Raw genomic sequence first — 18,515 nt, 5'->3', positions numbered from 1 at the left:
TGACAGTAATAGCAACATTCTATTAGTTCACAGCCAAGTAAAGTGATCATGCACCAAGAATTTTTCTTGACATGATGAACATGCATGACTTGGAACCAAATGCTCAAGGAGACATTTCATTATAAGTGAAGCAAAAGAGTGATAAAACTGCACTGTCCTACATGGAAAAATGATAAATTATAACTGTAATCGAAAGAATATGTGCACTTATCATCAACTATACTTCACTAATTAATATCATACTACAGATGGTAAAGATTTTTCCTGACAGCTTGAAACTCTAGGAACAAAAATGTTTGGTACTTATATTTTAAAGCTTTGTCTTTATTCCTGTGCCACAAATCAGATAAGAGAAATTTGACCAAGGCTTCTTTTCTAGATCCACTATTTGGAATTCTGTCCAGCCTCAAGATCCACCTCTTTAAGAAATTTCTTTCGTAGTCAAGGGAACTCTTTTGCTCACTTTTGAGTAGTTCATCTTTATTCCTGCACTTTGTACATGTTTGCCATAGTGTCATCTGTTTGCTGAGACTTGTGTGTCTTTATTGTGGAGTTGACTGTCAGTCTGTAGTCTTTCATTCACAGTATATTGAGCTCAGTTCCACGTTGGGACATGAGCTCTACAAATTCAGTAAATATTATCATCATTATTATTACTGCTACAGTAAGATTATTGGAAGTCTTCAGTTTTTTTTTGGTGTTTTTCTTAGGTCATGCTTTGAACTCAAACATTTACATTGAAGACTTGAACTTATCTGGGAATCCAATCTCTTCTTTGCGGGTAACTAAATGTTATGAATATTCTTAACACCTAATTAACTCTCTCATCCTCTCTCTCTATATATGTTTACTTTACTGCTCAACTTAACTAAAGAAAAGAAATATTTTTCAATAAAGCTTCTGTCAACATGCATACTTATTGTTACTGAGTACATGAAAGTCACACAGGTGTGCATGCTAAAAAAGAACAGAATGTTTGTACGACTGAACAAATTGCATTGCAGTACATTTTTCACTTGCTATCTTAAACATAGTAATTTTTGGAAATGCGTGCACACATTTTGTGTGAGCATACAGGCACATATATGCAGTTTTGTTGTTTTTTTTGGTCTCAGGATGTAACAAATCTCATGCGGCTGCCCAATCTCAAAAGTCTCAGTTTTAAAGATCCACTGTACCAGCCTAGCCCTGTTGCAACTTTGTGTAATTACTCAGCTCACATTCTCTTTCACCTGCCCTCACTTTGTCGCCTTGACACATACGATGTAACCTCCAAGAACCTGAAAGATCTTGCACAGGTACAAGTTTCTTTTTGACCCACCTAATTTGCCCTTATTTCTTACAATCAATTCTTTGTAAGGACACCAGAAATAATTATCAAGAATGTGTGTTCTCATAAATTAACTTTGTTTCTAACAAATTAAGGAACTATGAGAAATCCTGAAGCTATCTGTGACTAGCCTTTGAAGGCTATAAGATACAGTACAGAATAAACTGGAATGAAATATGTCTGTAAGAGGGGTATGGAAGAATAATGTCACTGTAGGCGTAATCTGGCTTGATATCTCTTCAGAGCACAGTCCTGAAAAAGAAAATGTACTATAACATGCGTACAAAGACGGTGAAGAGGAACATGGCTAGCTTGCTGCAGAAGATGGAAAGGCACAAAGAACTGGATGTCCTGATGATACCTTACCAGCGCCTCCGCACACTCACCTATGCAATTAAAGAGGTCAGTGCTGTTTTTCAAATGTTCTTGCATGCAGGGCTGCAGCATGTATCGGGCAGCTTCACATTTTAGTAGTTACAGCAACACTGAGTGCAAACATACAAGACCTTATTCCTCAAATCTGAACAAATAACCCATCTTTCATTTAAAAAAAAACTTCAGAACTTTATATTTACACAAAGCACTTTCAAAGATGTGAGATCCAGATGCCACTATTGGTAAATGGGAGGGTATATGTTAATTATGTCTTAAAATGGTGCCATTCTTTCGATGTTTTTATTTTAGACAAGATTGTTCTGATGGCATATGTTTTCTGGAGGATAGTGGCTTATTTGTTCAGATGTTTGAAAATGAATTTTTTTCTAGTCATTCTAGAAAAAAAATGGAACTCAGGCTTTTGGTCAGGGGCAATTCAAAGAACATGGTGGTATGCATGAATGAGGGGGACTTTGGGGTTATGATTGATCCTGATGTGTTTTAAGTGGGAAGAGAATGCTTAAAGGCTGAAAAAGAAAAAAAAAGAATGTGAACAGGGGGATCCAAATTTATATGTTCTTGACACTTGTCTACAGACTACTTGAGATTCCTTGTCTTGCATAATCTATATTTGGGGCTGATTATAGGCTTTTAGAGGTGGGAATGATATTTTCAGATAGAACGAGAAATAGAAGAATGTGAAAGGACCTTGTGTCAAACTGCTGATGTGCATGACAGTGACACAGAAAGTGAGAGAGATGCTCATGAACAGTTTGTGAGTACACCACCAAGATGATTTGTAACTGATTCTGTAGGGATATAAATCCATGATTTATGTTGAAATTTGTTGTTACCTGTCCCAATTTGTTGATTTGAATATTTGTATTTTTACTTGACTTTGTGCCAATTCTGCATTTTCACCAAAGGTTACATTATGTGTGGTGTTCAGTATTAAAGCTATTCTTGATGTGACTTCTTTTCAATCTGGTGATATTTGTATTATCAATACCCTTTTGTGCATGTTAATAAAGGCTTCTGTTTCACAATGCTATGATTGGCTATGATAAGAGATTAATCTTTCCTTGTATGGTAATGAATTATAGGTTTTCTTCTGTTATATTACAGAAAACTGGTGATAGAAGCATGTCACGGGCATTTCAGACCAAGCTGACATTGCTGAATGAGAGAAAGGCACACTGGGAGCGGAAATGCTCAGAGTAAGATGAATTTGTACGAGATAACTGCATCTTTTTTGTACGTTTTTGATAAATTGAATTTGGCTGAAATTTTGATGGTTGAAAAAATAGGAAAGTGCAATGTAGCAGGTGAAACTTCTGCTGAACTACGAAAGGCTTGTAGGCTTTTTACTTAAATGTAGAAACATATATCAATGCTATGCAGGCATTTTGAAGTAATGTGAAAACTATGCATTCTTTTTACTGAAATGTTAAACATGAGTACTAAACTAGGATTATTAAACTAAAACTTGCTGCTCACCAAAGGGAATCATAGTGTATAATGAATTTTTAAAGGTATCCTATGTTCTTACTATTAAAGATATATTGCAAACATTATGTAGACATCACAGCAGAAGTGAAAAAAATTATTCTGTGTTGAATATTGTTTAATTCCTTTTAATCAAGCTATGGTAGCAAGTAATCAACCAATGATGCTGCATCAAAAGCAACAATTTAGAGATATTGATTACTTGAAGACTTTGTTGAATAACAATTTAGTGATATCATGGCCACAAAGAACTTATTGAATATATTAAATACATTTCTTTTCCTAGAGTGGAAGAAGTTTTCAAGGAAGCAAAGCAGCGGCTCCAGCAAAAAGCTGACACTATCATAAACAGGCTGGAAATAGAACTTGAGACAGGTGGTAATGTCAGATTTGAAGAGGGAACCCCAGAAGATCTTTGGTGAGGGTCTGAATATTGAGGGGGAAGGGAGTGTATGTGCATGCATGTGTTCACATGTGCACAAGAAGGCAGGTGTTATTCTGAATGGACACATTTAACAGTGAATAATAGATAAATGAAAGAGCAAAACATGATACATTTTAATTAAATTTAAAATACATTGAAAACATTTATATAAGGGCATCATTTACATGGCACTTGTTACAGTGAAAATATTTATATGAGGACATTATTTTCCAAATTTATTACTTTAATTAAATGTGTGTGACAGTATCAGTCTCATAGCATTTGCATGATTATCTCTTAACTGTGTAAAATTTGTTCATCAATTTTTGTATCACATGTACTTAATTTCCTGCAGGTTTACATCATGTCGTGACTTGGTCATGTCACGGTTTTGTGCCAAGGATTTCCTGTCACATGACATCATAGGGGTGACAATTCACAAAATTATACGTATCCAAAATCGTATTCTTCGGGAACGTTTTGACAAGCAATTTTTAAGGAATACTAATGAATTAGCAAAATACTGCCGTGGTAAAAAGTAAGTAATGTTTGCAGTTTACATTTATTTTATAGATGTTTTATACATAATTTTGTTATGAAATATTAGCACATTTATATAGCACCTTTCTCCAGCATCAGCCAGAGTTAGAGAGGTGTGCAAATAACATCTTTTTAAGAAGGCATCTTCATGAATACACAAACATTGAAGAAAAATGCACAGCAGAGCAGAAATAAACAGAGATACATTTTTTGGTTTAGTTAGCAGGTGCTGTGACATGATTTTTTTTTATACTGTTCATGAATATGCAATTTTCTTGGTAGACTTGTTTGTTCTGAAGTCAGCTTTGGCAAACAACATTTCAGAAGGTGACGTGAATCTTTTGGGGAAGGTTAAGAAAATTTTGGATTAAAGATTAGAAAGAGAATGTTTTCATGTTGTTATTGGTTAAATGTTTAGAAACACAAATTACAAAAGACTCTTGGAATACCTTTTCTGGATATGGGATCCTGATATGCCAGGGGGATGGAATGAGCCTGCACGTGTGCCTGAAGAAGGATTCATGGATGCTGAGAGTTACAAGGTTAGTTGAGTTTTTCTTTTTGTTTTCCTTTTTTTTGTCTTTCCTTCCCTATTAGTGTGATAGAAGCTAAATTCTATGCAGGAACTGTATTTTCCTGACACAGACTTGCCTGTCTGTCCTTTCAGAGCTTTCCATTTTTTGAACATCTAGGATCAGTTAAGTGCACCAACTATGACATTTTTATTGGCAAGATGTACAAATGTGAAGAACTTGTGACAAGTCTTTTTGTTCTGTTTTCAGATGCTGGGACGTCCAGCAGCAGTGCCTCTCAGCAACAGTTTGTACCTTGCTGACCGCCACAGAATTGCATCCACAATAAAATATCAGCGGGAACATGGCAACAATGACCCCTGCCCCTTTAGATTTGGTAAAGTTATTGGGCTCAGGCTGATATAGATTACTTCTTAAAGCCCTTGCCATTGTTTTGTTGCATGATCAGTTTTTTTCTTCATTACTGTGTGTCTTACTCTCCCTATGAGTTCATGGGCATACATATGTGTGTGTGTGCGCATGCACATGCATTCAATTATATAGTTATAGAGAGAGGCATGTATGTATGTATGAGAGAGGATGGAAAAAAGAATAATATATGTCGGTTTTTGCTTTTTCATGTAAAATTATTTCTACTATAAGGGTATCTTTCATTTTATAGGTCAGATGGTAGTATCCAAAACATACCTTGGAAAAAGTATGAAATTCCTCAACAAGCCGTAAGTATATTTAAGCAAACATTTCTTTGCTTGCTGACTTGTGGGAAATTTCCAGATAATAATAATAGTAATAATAAATATACAGATCATCATCATAATCATTATCATCAGTGAGCTTGTATAGCACGACTATCCTTGACTACTCTGCTGACAACCAGAAGTGACTGCAAGATTTACTTTCTCTATGACTGCTGACTGACTGACCCTCTGGAAACAACTGCTAGTCTTTGCATAACTTATACTTAGGTGGGTCTGTGGTACAGATTTGCTGGGAGATCAAAAGTGTTGATACCACTTCTTTCTTAAGGGCATGGCCATTGGTTAGCTGTCACCTGGTCAGCAAGCAGTGGTTGGGTTTGTTAGGACTCCTGGTATTCCTTGCGCAATTTCTTTTTCTAAAATGTTGTTTCTAAGACTGTTGCATGGTCTATCACTGCCACAGATGCACAAAGAATTACAGTGTTTCCCGTTGGGTAGAAACATGTAAATCACGAAAGAGAGCTGCAAATGAAGTAAAGAAAATTTGCCCACCGGGTCTGACAATAAAAATAGTTTGGTGCCAGAAGACTGAAAAAAAGTAAAAAAGTTTGTCAGAGCTATCATTACCAACAAAATTGTATAAAACATTTGTATAGTATTGTACTTTTTTTTGCAAATTTTTGATATAATCCCCAATTTGTCTTTCATTTGGTTTAATTCATCATTAGGGTTGCAACAGAGTACTATCCAGCGATTGACACCATCTTCAAGTCATGGTTGTCCTGCTTCCCTCACAGTAAGATCTTTGAAACAGCTCGAGTTTTGTCTTAAGGTTACAGTGGCGTAGGAAGATGCTTGACTTTGGAGTGAGGGGCTAACTCCATGCTGACAGTAAAGGACATTCACATTCTTGTCCCCTCTGTATCTTTCCATAGCATCCCCCTTGTCCCCCTAGTTCCTACGCCACTGGGTTAAGCTTTACACATGTAACCTTTATAACAAAACCAGGGAAGAATAGGTGTAGCAAACTGGTTATCTCATATTTGATTTTCCCCCTTCCAGCTCTACCTTATACATTTTGTTTGCTTTCACATAGGTATCTATTCCTCACTCATGCAGACAAACTCTTGGTAAGAAGTTCAAAAACACAATTTTACACAACAGATTATTACCAAATGATGAGGTTGAGATTTACATGCATACAATTCACAAGCATATGAAAGAATGATCAGTGTCAGGCCTTTCCATGTAGACAGGAAGGTGAATTGCATGTATTTAGGATGTCTGTGTATTCCTAGACTTAAATACTCTCCAGTTTGCTCAGTTGTCAACAGGTACTTGAAATCTGTGGTCCAACACACATTGTACATGCAGTATTCTGCAGCCTTATTTGTAGACATTGCAAAAGCCTTTGATGTAATTGTTCATAATCTGCTCATTAAAAAATTAGAACTTTACAAGCTTAGTAATTACCCCATTCAACTCCTCAAGTCCTTTCTCTCAAAGCAAACACAAAGAGTTGCAGTTAAAGATCATAGTAACATATGATGACACAACCACAGATACATCCTTCCAGATGCGTGCATGCAGCTGGCACATTTCTGAGATTATCTAGTCACTTGTCTGAATGAAGAGTAGGCCATGCTTTAACAACTGGAAAACCTTTTCCTGCCTAACAAAATTTTTTTGTGAGTTTGTGTTTAGGAGCAATGTCTTCTTTCCTGAAAAGCTCAGGTCTTATAGATTTCTTTGTTGCAGTTGTTTTGAATGTTGTTTTGGATGTGTTTTATTTAGCCCTTTAACCCACCCACCCCCACTACCCTTTTTTTCCCCGCTTCAGAAGAAGAAAACTTTTGTGAGTGCAGACAACGGCAATGTGAGTGGTATGTCTTCAACCATGAGTTTGTCCTTCCAGAATACATCATCGAGTTTGAATATATCACTAAGGTATGAATTATGACCAAGAAATGCAGACCCTAAACCTAACCCTCACAACACAAAGCATGAGTGATCAAAATAAAAATATAAAACAAGGCGGACAGACAAAAAATATAATAAATGTTAAAGCAACTCCATTTGATTTTTCTTTTGAGTGATATAAATTTATTGGCTAAAGACGAGAAGGCATGCAGGTACCTACAGACATAAATGCCTTATGAGGGAGGCATACTTGTTTTATATTTATATTATTTATAGCTGTAGTTCATCGGACTCATTAGGTAAATGAATTTCCCTTAGTTATTACTTTTCTGTTATGAAGTGCTATGCTAAAAGTCATTTCTGAGGTGATCTTAAATTTTGATGAGCAGCTTTGTAAAGCATGCATTTGTTTACAAATGGAAACAATACATTTTTTTTTTTTTATGTCAGGTACAGTACTTACTGACTTTGTGTGTGTGTGTGTGTTTCAGGAGTCTCCTGAGTTTCCTTTCATTTCCTTGCCAGAAAAACTGTCAGGAAACAAGATGTCAGATATTCTTCTCATGTCTCCGAAAACAGTTGATGACATTTCAGACAGCGTTGTTCTAAACATGGAACCGGAAGTGCCACATCAAAATCGGTGTGCATGCTTTCATGATTAGTCTCCATTTGACTTTATAAGATACACTATATAAGATACACTACTTAGTTAATTAGTATATTAATTGGAGATAGCTGTCCAGAATTAATAGTATTTTTTAAATCTCCTTATGTTGTACTTTTTAAATTACAAAATTGTAATTTTTTAAACGTTTTTCCTTCAGTTTATCACATCTGCACACAAGAAAATTTTAATTCAGTATGAAATTGATAGGTTAAAAACATTTTATGCACATACATGTATTTGCATATATGCACTTATCAAGAAGTGAATCATGAAGCTTTTTGCCCCCAAATGCCAGAATTGTATCTATGACTGAAGAACAGCTCCTGAAAATGGGTCCAGCTCATATTTTAAGTGCCATAACTTACCTGAATCTCCATGGCAATGGACTGTCAAAGATGAAGGGTATTCAAAGCCTGACCTCTCTGAAGAAGCTAATTGTCAGCTTCAATGAACTGACTACCCTGGAAGATATTTCTCAGATGGTGAGGAGACAGGGAAGGGATTTGAATTCTGCATCTTCAGCTGTATATATAATGTATAGTATTTAGACATTCATTTTATTGTTTTCAATGGAAGTACAAATCTATGGTCTGATTACCTGTCTTCATAGATAAAAACATTCGCAGGCATAAAAATTTAATGAGTGCTGATGCATGCACACTTTTCATGCACTCAGATCAATGCTTGCATATATATTCACACACATGCACAAGTGCATACACATGTGCACAGTCAATCTTTATTGTCTGTTCAAGGTACAAGAACAGAAATTTTTCTTTGGCTCACCAACAACACTTAAAACGTTAATATAACACATAGCCCACTTAACATAGCACTCATACGCAAACCATACAATATAATACTATAAAGGATGTCTCTTATACACATACATGAGCACATAAAATAATAACAGATGTAATTGGTGAATCTTAAGTAATAGAATTAATGAAGAGAGGCTGTGTTACCTTATGGCAGGATTGGTGTTATGAAAAAATTGTAGATTAATCTTATTTCTTTAAATGAGTGTTGATTTTACTGTGTGGGTTTTATTACAGGATCTTGAATATTTGGATGCCAGTTACAATAACATTGTCACACTTGAGGGAATGAAGGTTAGTATTTTGGAGACTTCTTTTTGTAACGGTATTCTGTTGGTGGCATTCAAATTATGACAGACTAGTCAGTTGATGCAACAAATTGCAGAATATAAATTAAGTTTGAATTTAAAATAATGATTACAGTCTTATATAAATTGTAGGTAGTCTAACTTTTAATATCATAGATATTTAAAAAAATGCTCTATACATCCAATATAAGAAACATTTTCAGTAAAAGATGAATTTGTCAAAAATGAGACCACACATCGTAAATAAATTTTGTGTTGCAGTCTGTAAATCTTCTAAGTCACTTAGATTTAAGCTGGAACAAACTACAGAACTCAGAGAGGACATTGACAATTCTCTTTAGGAATTCAGCAGCTGTGAGTCATCTTGATTTACGTCATAACCTCTGGAAAAAGGTAATCATCACAACATCACAATCTGTGGACTTTATTATTTCCAAAAGTATGTGTGTAAAAATTTTAGATAATGAGTGTGGATGCTTGCATGTATGGGTGCATGTTTTGGTTTTTGTGTTGGTGTACTTCATGTGTATGGATGTTCATCAGACATGTTTCAATATTTCATAATATTGCTTTTAAATCTATTACTTGTTTGTCTTGTAATTTTTGCAGAGGTCTATACTGGCAATTTTCCTGCCAACATTTTTCATAGCTGAGCATATTTTAAGATTTTTTTTTTATGGTGTCCCCAGCCTGAAGCCTTGCATTTTCGTCTCATCGGGAACTTGAAAAAACTGGTGTGGCTCAATGGGGAGAGTGTAGGTGAGAACGAAGTGAATATAGCCTTGAGGCAATCTGCTGGATCGTGCTTGTCCCAGCTGTTGGTGCTGGGCAACTCACGTGCTGACACTTCATTACCCAGGTCACTTGTCCTTGGCTCAGGAGCTCACATCATCATGCAGGTCAGCCGTCTAAAGCCAGAGAAGGTTTCAGAGGCTGACAACAGCTGGTATTCTTTGGTAAGCCCCCCTCTTGTTCACCTCATTTTTGTTTCAGCTCAGAGATCAGATTTAGGAAACTATGATTGTACACAAGAAAGACACAAGCTGTGGAAGGATCTTACTTCTGTAAAAGAGGGTCAGAGAGTGGAGATTTTTTAAAATAAAATTACAGAGGAGGAGGTGGGCTGACAGCTTTATAAGGTTCACACTCAAAGCAGTCAGTCCTGATAAAGTGAAGCATTTTGTCTTAAGGTTCTTGCCAAAATTCCAAAATGTGTCTCTTTTTAACAGTTTTGTACTTTTACTCTGGAAAACACCCTGCATTGTGCCAGTGCCAAAAAAAGAGTCTTGTGGTAGAGTTAAATGATTTCCATTCCGTTGATTTAACCTTTGTTAACTTTAACTGCTTTGATGAAAGTTTTTGAAAAGCTAGTTCTGATCGAGATGCTTACAAGCCCTATTCCAGAAGTTTTTAGATCTCCTACAGTTTGTCTACAGAAGTAAATATAATGTAGAAGTCACTTTTATGGATCTTAATTAGAATTTGTACACAGCTAAAGTACCCAAACACTTGTATTTGCTTCATGTTTTTCTAGGATGAGAGAGATTGATTCATTAAAACTTTAGTATAAGAACCTTTCTCCACTGATCAAAGTCATTTTACAACACTTGATACACTTGCTGTAGACATTTAACCAATACACAAATCCATTCAAAATGGCTTCTTTAAGCAGCCACTCCACCTAGGTATACATCCACCACATCTAACAACAGCATATGCGAAAAACCCTACAAAAAAAAACAAACCAAAACTAATAATACAACATACACATACACTCTTGAACACCAAAACACATCTTAACCATGGGCCAGCACTATATACTAGCCAGTTAATGTCAGAGAGAGTAAGGAGAATGGAGAATTACCAACATTAGGCATAATTATCCATGATCAACTGACATGGAAAACTCAAGTAGATAGCCTTATTGCTGTCTCAGAAAGCTGAAATCTTTTGGTGTGTGTTTAGAACTTCTGCAAATATTTTATATTGGTATTACATGCAGCACTGTTTTTGGTCTAGTTTGCTGGGGTGGGAACATTGCAAAGCAGGACAGGAACAAATTGAACAAAAACATTAAAAAAGCAGGACAGGTGGAGTGGGGATAGTTGGAATGGGACAAAACAACATAGAGACACTGTAGTCGAGAAAATTCTTTTGTCAAAAAATTTTGTTCAGTTCTTATGTGTGAAATTTCATAGATATTTATGATTCTTTCAAAAATGTTCTTCTTTAGTCTACAAAGAATGGTTTGAAAAAAGGTTGTTTATAGAGTTTTGCAAGCTTGTATTGATTGTAGCATAATCAATTATGGCAAAATGAGAAGTACAAGAGAGAGATTTTAAAAGATCAATTTTTTTTCAAAGTTCGGTAAAGAATAATTCAATTTGGCATTGTAAAAATTAAAGCTATTAAAGGTAAATATTAGAATTAAATTTAGTTGTCTGAAAGCAGGATAGGTATAAGAGGACAGACTGCAAGTTTGGATTTCGAGTCAGAAATGGAAACAAAAAAAATGAGAATGATGATTTCTGTACCACTTTTTGTAAGATTTTGTATGTGTACAGGTGACCACATTGAAGCTAGATGGTCTGCACATCACCAAGTTATGTAACTTGGATCTTTTGGAAAACCTAAGATGGGCATCCTTTGATAACAATGACCTCACGAAGATAGAGGTAGAGAACTGCACTGCTTATTGTTGGAAATAATTTTTTGAAAAAATAAGGTGCCTGTGAATCTTATTATTCATGGCTGCATAAAAACAATATTTAAAGAAAAGCAGAAAATGGTAGTTTAGTGAGAAAAAACCTACATTGTCAAAGATTTTTGTTTATTTGCTTTTGCATATACACTGCACAGTAAACATAAAATGAAATAATTTTTTTGTTTACTGTATTTTGAGATCATTAAGCTGTAGACAATAAAAACACACCTAGAGCACAAGGAAGTTAATAACTAAAGTTCAAGGACTTGAAAGAGAGTTGTTGAGCTGTACTGAAGGTCACCATGTCTTCCTCAGGGACTTGATAACTGCACAATGCTGGAAGACCTGTCACTGGACAACAACAGAATTGTTGAAATCAGAGGTCTGCTGAAGTTAACCAGGCTTTGCCGTCTGAGTCTAGTCAACAATGAGTTGAGCTCAGTGGATGCAGAGGTCATGGCATGTCTGCCCAACCTAACCTTTCTAGCACTTGACAAAAATTTCCTGACCTTGATGGCTGGTCTACAGCATGCCCAGTCCCTTGTGGAGCTCTACATCAGCAACAACCTCATAAAAAACATACATGAGATATTCTTTCTAAAGGTCAGAAACACCTTTGACTGCAAAGCTGTTTCAAGGAGCAGTGATTATTTTTGTAGCAAGATATGTCAGTGTTGGCATTTGGAATTACAGTATTTGCTATGATCTATTGTAGGATTTAGATAAAATGTCAGCATTATCAATTTTGTTGTGGTTATGATGTGGAGAATCCTTTGTTGGAAGAGGTGTTGATTTTGACCAGTACAACCGTTTAAATGTATTCATTCACACTTAAAACTCAAAGTATGCACCACATTTTCCTAAAAAAATACTTCTGTCAGTATATGTCACCATGAATTGTGGTTTTGCCAAATTTTGTAAAAAATTGATGTAAATTTATATTTATAACTTTTCAGTTACATATCCCAGAAAAGACTTGTGCTAGCTTTAGTAAATGTCTTTCATATTTTTTTTATAAAATACACATCTTTTCCTTTTCCTAAATAGCTTGTTTGCTTCTTTCAGGTTTAGAACTGGGGTAGAGGGGAAATAGTTATTGATTACTATCTAAAATTGAATTTGTCATTTCTGAGATTCCTATACCTTTGAATATGGAGTGCAGGGTTTCTTAGCGTTTAGTCGATAAAAGTTTTGAGATTTCTTTTAACATTTACTTTTTGTGTCTCTCGTAGAACCTTGTCAGGCTGGTGATTCTGGATATGTATGGTAACCCCGTGTCGAGAGAAATGGAGAACTGCCGCTTGTTTATCATTTTTCACCTGAGAATGTTGAAGGCCCTCGATGGTGATGCAATAGTAAGTGTCCTGGACATTTCTTGCTACCTACGTTCCTACGTTTCCAGTGATAAGTGTGTGTTGTCCTGGCAGATTTTCTTGATGCAAATGAATGTCATACTAAGTAAGGAACAACCTCTCCCTCACCCCTGGGTGAGGGTGTACCTACACAGGAAACTGCAAACTCCAACCCAGCATTTAGACAGTTGCAGTTTCATGAGACAATAAGAATAAACAACTTACAAACATGTTTGGATGGGCAGGATTAGTAGAGGATATAGACACATTCTAAGAGTAAAGAACCAGCATCTAAGGCCTATTCAGTTCTCAAGTCCCAAAGCATACTTCACCTAGTTATTGAATGAATATCTGGGCCTGTTGAGATGAAAGGTGGGATACAGATATCCATGTGCCTATTTCACCATCAGTGGGTTGTGGGTCCTAATCTATGGTATTAGCCCCTCCAACAAACTGAATCCCTGTAGATGAAGATAGTTTCACATGATTTATTTACAGTTTTGTACAATGGCCTCCGTAACTTGTGGATAGCAGACACACTGACAATCGGCGATATCTTCTGAAACATGATTAACATAACACTCTGGAACTAAACCTAGCAGCCACATCCACTGACTAAATGGTGACACATGCCTTACAACACTTGCAACAGCCACACACACTGGCAGTGGTGACACATGCTGAAGCACAAGCTAGCAGCAACACACACTGACTAAAGGCAGTGCATGCCAGCATGAACAAAGGTGACACATGCCTGATGATGCTTACACACTCTGTTGCTGTCTTGTCGGCATTTTACTGCTGTACTTGTCACTCACTCTCAGAGCTTAAATACAATGTAAAAAGTATCAAGAAACATTTAGCATGTACTTGTGAAACATGCACTCTCTTGCACCAAATATTCTAGTTAGGAAGGCCTGTGTCAGTCATGCATGCTCACACACCTGCTAGAAAGGTCTTAGACAAACTGGCTCAAAGCAGTGCAATGGACACCGGCCGGGTCAGGTGTGGGGTCAAATACCCATTATAGTGCTGCCTACCACTGGTTGGCACACTTTCACAATGATTTAATTTGTAATATGGCTCTTTAAAATGGGGTGGACAAGATAAGACAGTGAAGGAGAGGAGATGAGCACCACCTTCACAGAAAAGTTGGCCTTGACCTTAGTGCCATCTCTAGTACTCACAATCTAATGACCAAGAGGTCGATGACCACCTTATAGAATTTTATTACCTCTATAGACCAAGGATTTTAGTTTCAAGATAGTATCATCAGTGTAGACTTGGTCATAATTTGTCACTGACACTATTCACTAAACATAACAAGAATGATGACACATCTGTTGAATGAGTAAGACATTAATTTCAAAGATTATCACGTCAGTCCAGTTTTTCCAGATGCTTACCTCTACAGTACTTTTCCAGGAAGCCCATGAAGGCATTGCATCCAGGGAAGCTTTTGGTGGACGTCTGACATTAGATTTTGTGGCTGAGAAGGTGGGCCACACCACATTTGAAGATGTGCAAGAGCTGGATTTTCCAAACTTTGGGATTCGAGCAGTTGATCTGGGTCCTGCTGGTCGGTTTATGAACCTGAGAAGGTACACACAAAAATGTTGTTTAAGTCAAGGGTTACAGAGGAAGGACGAGAGAGGGTATCACTTCCAACACCCAAGTAGTCATGAAACTGAACAAAGCAGACGAGTACACACATGCAAGCACACAGAGTGCATATAAATAAAAAAAATTTTGATGATAAAATTCCTTTCTTTGAGTTAACAACAAAGCTCACAAGCAAACAGTGTCCACACACACCTCAACAGCCTCCACGCTGGCCCTTTAAAGGGAGGAGTGCTATCTTAGACCAGGTTCTGGCCAGCATGGAGCAGGGGTTGCCAGTCCCAGGCAGTTGCAACCCCAGAGGGACATAATGCATAAGGTGTGGGCATGGTGGGATGTAGATGGCCTGAAGATACCCTCGCAGCTTGCTGCTAGTGCCCCCAGCCTTACCTGTCTTAAGGGTAGGCAACAAATGCATTTACATGAGCATGCATGCACACACAGAAGGTGAAGGAAACCTGCCTGTTAGTGAAGGTGAACACAAGCACATCAACCCCCTCCCAACCCCTACCCCTCTCCCCATATCAGGAGTGGATAGCTGGAATTTAGCTAGTCAGGATAATTAATATAGTCATGTCATCTTGAACAGTATGAAAATGAAATAGTCATATATGACAAAATGTTTAGCATCTGGTAGATGGTGCATTAACCTGCTGTGGACAGTTCTAATGTGGAAAATGATCACCTAGTCTGATCATGATAGATGATGGTAACTGTCTAGTGTTGTGGGTTGTCTGTTAAGATCCTTAATGATGGTCTTCATTTCTGCTAGGCTGCTCTTTTTTTCATCCGTCTTCAGCCCAAAGTTTTGCTATTCTGTCTGCTTGCTTCTTTCCTTAAATACCACAGTTTAAGGGTATCCTTTAGTTTTCTTCTTTTCTGATTTTTGTTTTTACAATCTTTGAGAGATTTTGACATCACTTTCTAGTGAAGAAAGCTTGAGTACATGTGTTAGCAGCCATTTTCCTGATCCTGTATTTCCTTCTTCTTCAAACTTGATTATTTGTCTTTTGATTTCTTCATTGTTCAGAGCTCTAATTAGTTTCCACAAGCTGGTGGTGTCTCTCTTCATGTTAAGGCTGGTGTTCTTTTCTCTCCATCTTCTCTTTAATTCCTAATTGTTTGCTTTCTTACCTTTTGTGTTTTGGATGGGGTTGGTCTTGGACTCCTCTCTAGGTTAGTGAACTTATTTGTTTAATAATAATAATAGTAATAATAATGAATAGCAGATTTGCATGAAACCTTTTTTCAGCAACAGCCAGACTCAAGGCACTTAAAATATAAACACAGAGACATAAGAATAAGAATGGTCACAAAACAAAGAGTTCCTTATGTTTTCATGATGAATACTGTCAGCAGTAACTACAGTTGTATACCAGCTGCAGCTGTGACTTGTAGCTGTAGTAGCAATGGAATAGTAGTGGTGGAGGTGGCACTAATAACACGAAGCTGTCATTGTTGGCATATATAAGACTATGACAGAGGTCACATCAACACAGTGACAGTGAAAAAAATAAATGAAGCAGGAGGCAAGATGGTAGACATGAAATCAGAGAAACAAGTCTGTGCTTGTTGACTCACAGATCCAGAATCTAAAGCAGCAGGGAAAAATGTTGCAAGGAAATTTGACAGTAAGTAGAGCAGAAAACATTGAGCACCTTCAGGGTAGTTAAATCAACAAATGAAAATCCAGGAGTTGAGATGATGTAGATAAGGCATTTTAGACTGTTAGACGACAAAGAAAAAAAAATTGGGCGCAGGCTAAGGAAGCAGTCAGGCAAAATGCATCGAGAAGCACAGATTAACAGTAGTCAGCAGACACAAAACTTGACAAAAGCTTAAAGGCACTCCAAGAAACAAAAGAAAGGGAGAGTTAGTTCCCTCCAGCAGGTAAGGTGAAGGGATGTCACTGTTTAGTATGGTAATGTTCTTTCTCATACCTTGTGTTATGAGCTGGTTGTCTGGACAGTATTATAGAATCAATAAATAAAATATGCTTCTTTGGAGTTTGTCCTGAATTATTTCAACAATTGTTTCAGCCTCAACCTTGAAAACAACAATTTAACATCTTTTAATGGCTTGACCAACCTTCTCAACCTCAGAGTGAGTAATGTGTGTGTGAGAAGGAGAGAGAGAGAAATATAATGTTTAATGCCATATGTATATATCATAACCGCCATTGGTACCACCATAGATTTTCTTTGACTAATTGTTATAGATGAGAGGTATGTCTTAGTATAGACAGCATGAAAAATATTTTGAATCTTTTCTCTTAGTGATGTTGACTTTGATGGGTTTGTTTAAAGGTGCTGTGTGTGAATAACAACCACATTGAGTGTATCGTTCCGCGCATGAAAGCAACCACAATCAAATCAAGACCCACACCAGGCAACACTAACAAAGTTGCTGTTGATTTGAATGCTGAGACACTTACACCTCTTCTCGAACGTTTGGAGGTGCTTCATTTAGGGTAAAACATTTTTCAAAGTTTTTTATTTAAAATTGTCATCATGTGAGTCACCTTGTTTCATTCAGAAGCAGGTAAAATAAATGGTTCTGTCTTGTGTGCTTTTCTTTTAATTTTTCTCCATTTTGGTTTCAAATTGGCTGCTTAGTGTTAGAGAGGAAATCTGTTTATTTCTTCCATCACATAACCAGACGACATGGCCATAGGAGGTAATAGGGTACATCTGCTTTTAACCATCGAAAGTTGACTCCATAGCAGTGAGCTAGCACATGCCAGGTTTGTGTGGCACTCTGCTGATCCAGTAGGCAAGAGCCACTGACAGCAATAAAGGGGATAGCAAAGCCAATACACCAGTTTTTTGTTCTCTTTGACCAGCACCCATTCCGACCAAATAGCAGGAAAATCAAGAGGGTCTTCAGTCCATCTGGTAAGTCTTGAAGAAAGAGAATTTACAACGAACATTTCTTCTTTGACCCAAATAGAAGACGTGACTTTTCCCCTTTGTGCTTGCTGATCCTCAGCTAATCCTGCCCATCCAAACATGTTTGTAAGTTGTTTATTCTTATTGTCTCATGAAACTACAACTGTCTAAATGCTGGGTTGGAGTTTGCAGTTTCATGTGTGGGTACACCCAAGGGTGAGGGAGAGGTTGTTCCTTACTTAGTATGACATTCATTTGTCCTAACAATGGAGGTTTGTCTGAAGTGCAGCGTTCGATGAGCTTACCTAAAATCCTTCAGTTCTATACCCCAACATCTTTCCCCCTAACTTCTCTTTGGTGGCTAAATGCCAGGGCTTGTGTTCTTTCAGTGCATGTGAATCAGTGGAAACTGAAAATGTTTTTTGTTTTCATTAAAAAATATAGGTTGTTCCCATGTATATAACCACCTCCACTCCTGCTTTGTATAGTTGGAGGCTGACCATGCAGTTTGCACTCTACTTTATTATCATGCCCTTTTCTGTTTGCAGGTTCCATTTCTCCCCTCTGCAAACAGGTAATTGCAGAGAGACCTCTCCCACTGACGATGCCTACCCTTCTTAGGTGAAGTGCCTTCAGAGTGAACCAACCTCTTTTGCCAAAGAGCAGAGTCTGTCAAGGCTGTGCTACTTTTTGGCATTGAAATCGATCACTCAAGAGTTAGGACAACCTGGTCTGTACCTTCCATGTCTGTTTGCACCACTCACAGTTGATTCATGGTTGCCTCTATGGGCTAATTATGAGAAGGTTTTCCCACAAGGCCTGTCATCCTGGA

General features: G+C 37.1%; 1 protein-coding gene across 4 annotated transcripts in view; it reads left to right on the top strand.

Moving 5' to 3' along the window:
- LOC112570736 (leucine-rich repeat-containing protein 9-like) overlaps positions 1 to 18,515 on the top strand; it is a 30,054-nt gene that overhangs the window by 3,228 nt on the left and 8,311 nt on the right. For all 4 annotated transcript variants that reach the window (XR_003100690.1, XM_025249327.1, XM_025249325.1 and 1 more), the window contains exons 6-28: positions 711 to 781; positions 1,116 to 1,298; positions 1,574 to 1,732; positions 2,382 to 2,480; positions 2,831 to 2,922; positions 3,498 to 3,629; positions 3,991 to 4,173; positions 4,594 to 4,717; positions 4,958 to 5,084; positions 5,370 to 5,427; positions 6,135 to 6,202; positions 7,247 to 7,353; positions 7,818 to 7,966; positions 8,289 to 8,475; positions 9,049 to 9,105; positions 9,381 to 9,512; positions 9,809 to 10,075; positions 11,684 to 11,794; positions 12,139 to 12,426; positions 13,056 to 13,178; positions 14,601 to 14,776; positions 16,835 to 16,898; positions 17,102 to 17,265. Coding sequence is in view for 3 of the 4 variants with exons in the window: in XM_025249327.1 (XP_025105112.1) it covers positions 711 to 781; positions 1,116 to 1,298; positions 1,574 to 1,732; positions 2,382 to 2,480; positions 2,831 to 2,922; positions 3,498 to 3,629; positions 3,991 to 4,173; positions 4,594 to 4,717; positions 4,958 to 5,084; positions 5,370 to 5,427; positions 6,135 to 6,202; positions 7,247 to 7,353; positions 7,818 to 7,966; positions 8,289 to 8,475; positions 9,049 to 9,105; positions 9,381 to 9,512; positions 9,809 to 10,075; positions 11,684 to 11,794; positions 12,139 to 12,426; positions 13,056 to 13,178; positions 14,601 to 14,776; positions 16,835 to 16,898; positions 17,102 to 17,265 (3,121 nt within the window). In the remaining variant the exon portion in view is untranslated. The remainder of the gene's footprint in view (positions 1 to 710; positions 782 to 1,115; positions 1,299 to 1,573; positions 1,733 to 2,381; positions 2,481 to 2,830; positions 2,923 to 3,497; positions 3,630 to 3,990; positions 4,174 to 4,593; positions 4,718 to 4,957; positions 5,085 to 5,369; positions 5,428 to 6,134; positions 6,203 to 7,246; positions 7,354 to 7,817; positions 7,967 to 8,288; positions 8,476 to 9,048; positions 9,106 to 9,380; positions 9,513 to 9,808; positions 10,076 to 11,683; positions 11,795 to 12,138; positions 12,427 to 13,055; positions 13,179 to 14,600; positions 14,777 to 16,834; positions 16,899 to 17,101; positions 17,266 to 18,515) is intronic.

The sequence above is a fragment of the Pomacea canaliculata genome, linkage group LG8 (genome assembly GCF_003073045.1).
Source record: "Pomacea canaliculata isolate SZHN2017 linkage group LG8, ASM307304v1, whole genome shotgun sequence".
NCBI lineage: Eukaryota > Metazoa > Mollusca > Gastropoda > Architaenioglossa > Ampullariidae > Pomacea > Pomacea canaliculata.
The sequence above is the reverse complement of the archived record's forward strand: the minus strand, read 5'-3'. Positions and strand labels throughout refer to the sequence as shown.